This window comes from Alternaria viburni (genome assembly GCF_023758015.1).
Source record: "Alternaria viburni strain BMP 2772 chromosome Unknown scaffold_13, whole genome shotgun sequence".
Lineage (NCBI taxonomy): Eukaryota > Fungi > Ascomycota > Dothideomycetes > Pleosporales > Pleosporaceae > Alternaria > Alternaria viburni.
The window spans coordinates 67,854-73,853 of record NW_026055782.1 but is presented as its reverse complement, the minus strand read 5'-3'; the positions used below and the strand labels follow the sequence as shown (position 1 = coordinate 73,853).

At 47.3% G+C, this 6,000-nt stretch overlaps 2 protein-coding genes across 2 annotated transcripts; one reads left to right on the top strand and one right to left on the bottom strand.

Annotated features, from left to right (window-relative positions):
• Positions 1-2,070: 2,070 nt before the first annotated feature.
• Positions 2,071-2,804, top strand: J4E79_006397 (uncharacterized protein; the record flags this gene model as incomplete). The annotated part of the gene is made up of 2 exons (XM_049355268.1): positions 2,071-2,625; positions 2,676-2,804. 2 exons carry the CDS (start codon positions 2,071-2,073, stop codon positions 2,802-2,804), a joined length of 684 nt encoding a protein of 227 aa, XP_049209941.1.
• Positions 2,805-3,412: 608 nt separating this feature from the next.
• Positions 3,413-5,894, bottom strand: J4E79_006396 (uncharacterized protein; the record flags this gene model as incomplete). The annotated part of the gene is made up of 3 exons (XM_049355267.1): positions 3,413-4,649; positions 5,521-5,605; positions 5,660-5,894. The coding sequence occupies 3 exons, from the start codon at positions 5,892-5,894 to the stop codon at positions 3,413-3,415; spliced, it is 1,557 nt and encodes a 518-aa protein (XP_049209940.1).
• Between the last annotated feature and the right edge of the window lie 106 nt (positions 5,895-6,000).

The following is a 6,000-nucleotide window of genomic DNA, read 5'->3' as shown; positions in this document are numbered from 1 at the left end:
TTCGAGCTTTGGCATTTGGGCCGGGAGGCGTATATAAACTGACGTTGCGCGAGCATATCTCCTTCTCTCTCTATATCAGCGCGACCTGGCCAATGTAATCAAAAGTTCTACGAAAAGTTTGATGAGGGAGTAGAGTGGATTTGAGGAGTCTTGTGCTTCTGACTTGTTGCTTAACCGGAATCACCGGGTGATTACGCGATACATCGCGGACTGTCCAAGTGGGGATGTGTGGAGATATGTAGCTGCCAGACTTCTGCAAGAAATCCTGCTCTTCTATTTTACATCTACAAGATACTGATGTTGGGGAAAAAAGCCGTTGAGACTGAAGTGATGAAAGAAGATTGGAACGTATGAAGGCGGCGCGATGTGCCGAAGGACCTCGCAATATCCAGTTACCATTGGATATTCCGCGGAAAATAAGTGCTCGAGACGAGTCGTTGCGATGCAAACAAGTCGGGAATACCTGGAGAGTGAAATGACGGGGAAGAGAAGTGGAACTAGCGTCACACGTGGCGACGTTTTGAGGCAACCTTTTGACACATGGTCTAGCGCAAAGACGTCACTTAGAGTTTCCATGTCACCGTTCGGTCGCTCCCTTCCAAGGTTTGAAATCGCCGTTCCGGCAGTTCCTGTGAAGACCACATTCGATCAGCTGATGCGCTTACGTTGCTGCTCGCTCCCGCGGGGTCACCCCAGATATGATCTGGCGGGGTAAGGCTCAACGACCAGGTACACATCGCATTCCGCTTCCCGATCGTACTCACCTACTACCACCTCGGTCAACATCCAGCCGACATCTCGGTCAAGATGCCATCCTGAAGTCGAAGCTTTCGGAGCTTGGCCAGCCACATCCGGCATAGCACAGCGCTAGAGCCGTTCCTCGGATCAGCGGGACCCGCTAACGATCACCCGTACCATACTGCGAGTAGGAAGATCGGCCCAGGTTTCGGCACACCAATGCAGGACGACTACACCTCTTCTGTCAGTGTCCGCTACTTGCATTGCAGCTCTCTCGACGAACTGTTCGTGCCGCTGTCGCACTTGATTAGCCCGCGCTGCGCTGATTACTCACTTGCTTTTTCGATAATTTCCGACCTCACCTCCACATCCTCACCATCCGTTTGTGGTACTTCCACCGACGCTGCACCTCCCCTTGTTCAATTGCCGTGCCGAGGCTCGATGCCGATCGACGGCAAGGAGTAATAATTGGGGGCTCTCCTTGCGGCAGGCTCCATACCACAAACAGCAGGCAAGTATACCGATCGTGGTAAGGCCAACTATCCGCGGACCCGCATGAGCGACTCAGGACCTGCGCCTAGAGACTGTGAGGCGCACCGGGTGGTCCAGTGTCCACCATGGTGCAGTCGCTACCCCGAGGCACGAGGAATGCGCTTTGCCATGTCATTGGAGGTTTTGAGACTCTACCCCCACTTCCTGGCTGTTTCGAGTAGACGGCATGGGATGGAATGTTCCATGCCGCTTCAGCCACTATCAAGGCTGAGGAGTTTCGAAAGACCTCGCCGCGCCACCTTTCATCATCGGTATCCTGGAATCGAAGATACCTATGACATACATGTTTTACACAACGACGTCAATGCATGAACAGAGACACCGAATACCCGTCACGACACCTCACCCGCAATCCCCGTTCCTGGTCATGAAGTCATCCGAATCGAGAAGGTAGAGAAGATCTCTACCCACTCCAGACGGTGACAGCCGTTAGGCCATGTGTCGATCGAGGCGCCTACGGGATAGACGGCCACGATTATGACTTAGTGCTCCGAAGCAGATGCAGGTTCCGTCCTATTCGGTGTAGAGGTGCAGACTGGGGATCGGCGAGTGAAACGCGCTAAGAATGTCTGCCGAGGTGAGGTGGGATCTATGGATAGCAGAGGGTGCTTTTTCCTATTACACACGGGTTATCTATGGGGGGAAGGTGGATATATAAGGCAGAGAAGATCCGCTGTAATATCGACACCACCCTGACGATAAGATCATCAGCTCTACTTCTCTCACTCTCATACTCCATACATTCATTCAGATACCCATACCCATCTTCACACATCAACCATGCGTTTCTCTACCATCCTCCCCGCAGCCTCGCTGCTCGCTCTCTCCACCGCTGCCCCCGTCGACAACCTCTCGACCCGCGCCGCATGCTCTTCCTACACCATCATCAACACCCGCGGCACCGGCGAGATCCAAGGCGAATCCTCCGGCTTCCGCACCATGAACCGAAACATCCAGTCCGCAGTCTCAGGCGGCAAGATCTACAACACTGTCTACGCCGCCGGCTTCAGCCAGAACAGCGCCGCTGGTACCGCTGATATCGTGAACAAAGTCCAGTCTACACTTCGCACAAACCCGTCTGAGTGCTTCATCCTCGAGGGATACAGTCAGGGTGCTCAGGCGACGGTGAATGCCATGTCTCAGCTCACTGGCGCAAACTTCGATGCTGTCAAGGGTGTTTTCCTCATTGGTAACCCGGCGCATAAGAGTGGACTGAGCTGCAATGTGGATAACAACGGTGGTACTACGACGAAGAACGTGAATGGTCTGTCTGCGGCACTGAGCAGGGGCATTCCGGATAACTGGCAGGGCAAGACGTTGGATGTGTGCATCTTCGTAAGTCTATCCCCTATCTCATTATCAAGGCGTTTACTAACAGTGAATAGGGCGATGGTGTATGCGATACTACACACGGTCAGGGTATCAACGCTCAGCATCTTCAGTACCCCAGGGATACTCCCACCCAGAACTTGGGTACCCAGTATGTCACTAAGCAGCTTGGTGGTAGTGCTTAGATGACGTGTAGCTTATGGCTATGTGCGCATTACATTTCGGCTTTGTTTTCCCGCTTTGTGAGTGGGTGGTACGGCTATGACTTCCATGTATATATATCTATGAGAATGAATTGGTAACAGAAGCGAATCACAACATCTTAGCGTGAGTGTGACTCTGCCTGATATCTGTCTGCCATGGGAGTAGCAGTGTTGCTCATACCAATCATTAATGTACATTCTCAATGTACAGTACAAACAAGCACTCTTACCGGGTAAACTTCGCCTGACAGCAGTAAGCACTAGTCAATTACCGTACACTACATCCACGTTGACCCCCGGCCCACCTACTCTCACGACCGCGAGCAATAGAGTTTTATTTTCTCGGCCGAACCAAGGGTCTACATGGTAAAGTTAGTGTCAGGCAACCCAGACCAGCATCACAACTCTCAATTTGGTTGGACGTTGCTAGAAGAACACTAGAAGCATGAAACCGGGCGCTAGCAACGTTGATGAGAGAAATGTAGGGCTGAAGGCGGGGTTATGCATGTTTGTTTGGATGGGGAAGTCGTACAATATCGGCAGATGGCTTGTTCGTAAGCTACTCTTCTAGACGTTTCTGTACCGGCAGTCTACAACACCCTGAAAACCGGATACTCATCCCCGACCTCCAGCGGAATCTTGTTATAATACACCTGACTTGCCTCTCCCTCTGGTTCCAACAGCGTAAAAGCATATCCAGCGTTCTTTTGCTTGGTATCAACGTAGAAGCCGCCAGCCGATATCGTAACAGCACGCTGCGTCGTATTCGTCGTGACAGTTGTACCTGCGATGCCTTCGAATTTTGTCCCAGCTAGCTCAGCCTTTGTTACTACAAGCGCTTCGACATTTCCGACAAAGTCTTTCTCCAGAACGTCGACGGTGACACCGAGGATGCGGAGACGCTCGGCTACATCGGCCCAGGCGCGTGAGAAGACGTAGGCTTTTGGTCGGGGACGCGAGAGCGTGACGATGGAGGGATCGCTGTTTCGAGAGCGGACGGGTACGGAGACGAGTGAGCCGGTTGATGCGTCGATGAAGGGAACTGTCTTGTTTGTGATGCGCTGTTCGTAGGTCACGACGATCTCGTCTTTGCTGTCGATGAATGCTTTACGTCCGGCTTCGATGGTGCTGTATACATCGTCGAACTCATCGACTGCTTTATTAAGGATAGTCTCCAGAACGATAACATGCGAAGCTACACGTCGCTGGAAGTGCTGATCCGCGATAGCAATACCACGCGTCTCAACGAGGAAGGTAAGGGCCTGGTAGTTACCAGCACCCTTGTGATTTGCCGCAGCAAGCGCATCCGGCTCTTCAATCGTTATCGTGCCGTTTGCAACACTCGTGGTGAAGTATGGGAAGATGCGCAAGTCCTTACTCTCAGCAACTGAAAAGATGTCGTCGACGAATTCCTGGTTCAACGCTCGGATGCTGGGATTGACGTTCTGGTTCTTGTTCGCGGACACTAAGAGATCCTGCGCGCGGATGTACTTTTCCGCTACCAAGTTGCCGCCTGTATACTCGTGGTCGTCGATGAAGATGTGAGGGTCGAATTTAGACTGCAGCTTTCTAATCGCTCGTGTCTGCTGTCGCTCGAGTACTGCATGGTCGCGGTTTGGATCGTAGTTGGAAGCCAGTTGTCGCTGGAGGTATTTGACGCCATCGACGTTGTAACGCGGGATGATCGTAAGGTCGATCTTCTCAAGGACCTTGGCACTCCACTGGGAGTCTTGCGCAAATTTTCCGAGCAGTGCAAGCACGCCCTCGTCGCCCGCGGGCTCATTCCCATGTTGGCCTTCTTGAATCCAGACACGTAATTTCTTACTACTTTTCTTGCCATTAGTTAGTGTAACGTAATACACGTTACACACGCTCTAAACGCTTTATCTACAATATAAATATTTATATGTTCTATTATTTAGCGTCTATCTAATATTTTATATCTTCTTTAGTATTATTATTTAAGCTTATATATCTATTTATAGTAGCACTTTTATATTATATAAAGTAAGTATAGTATTTATTTTATTAAAGTATTTTTTATTACTACTAAAGTAGTTTTAATATATAAGTAGCTACTTCTTATAAGTAAGCTAGTATACTAAGTATTTTATTTAAGTTAATAGTTTATATACTATTACTTACTTATTTTAAATAAAAGTTTAAGCTATTAGTATAAAGTCTAAAATATTAGTATAACTTATAAAAAATATAGTAGTATTACTTACTTAATAAAGTATTTAAGTAGTAGCTATATATTTTTAAGCTATATAACTTTTTAGTATATATACTTATATAAAAGAAATACTAAAGAGCTTATAAAATTACTAAAAGCTTAAAAGCTTATTTTTTAGTTAAAAAAGCTATAGTAATAATATTAGAAAAAATAAAGATAGTAATAGTAATAATAAAGTTATTTAGATTTTATATAAGAGTAATAATAAACTAAAGTAAAAAGTGTACTATATTATATATAAGAGAAAAAGAAGTATTATAAAGATAAAGCTTTTATACTTTTCTTTAACTTATATATATATAAAAATCTTAAACTCTAGTTTTATTTTATTCTATTTTATAGTACTATAATAACTTATTAATAATAAGCTACTTATAACTTTTATAATATACATAAGATATATAATAACTAAATCTGCCTATTAAATATAGAAGGGATGCAAAAGAGGTTAGTGTAACGTACAGTATCGCGCGATCTTCCTCGGATCTCAGGTCGTTATTGTAGGTGATCCATCCGTTTCGCTGAGTGAGGCCTTTCACGAAGGTTTCTGCCAAAAGTCAGCAATCCCATCAATGCAGGTGTTGCGGGCTTCGAAAAGTACCCAGATCACGCTGTGGAGTGGGTCCAGATGTGCCGTTCGCGAATGTCGCAGGTACATTCCCCGGGTTTATGAAAGCAGGCGACAATAGTTCAATGCCATCGACGTCGGGAAAGTTCGCCGCCACTTGTGGTGCATCGACAATTACCGGTCGTATATTACTAGCATATCGATCCGCGATGGCCGTTGTTGCGTAGAGTGGAAGTACAGCTAAGACTGTCTTGTAGGAGGCCCTCATGATGATCGATGCGTTCACAGTTGACGTTCTCTGGAGTTCGAGGCTGATGACCTAGCAGATGGTCCGAGAGTTGCTGCGAGGTACATCTCTCGCTGAGAATGAGGCA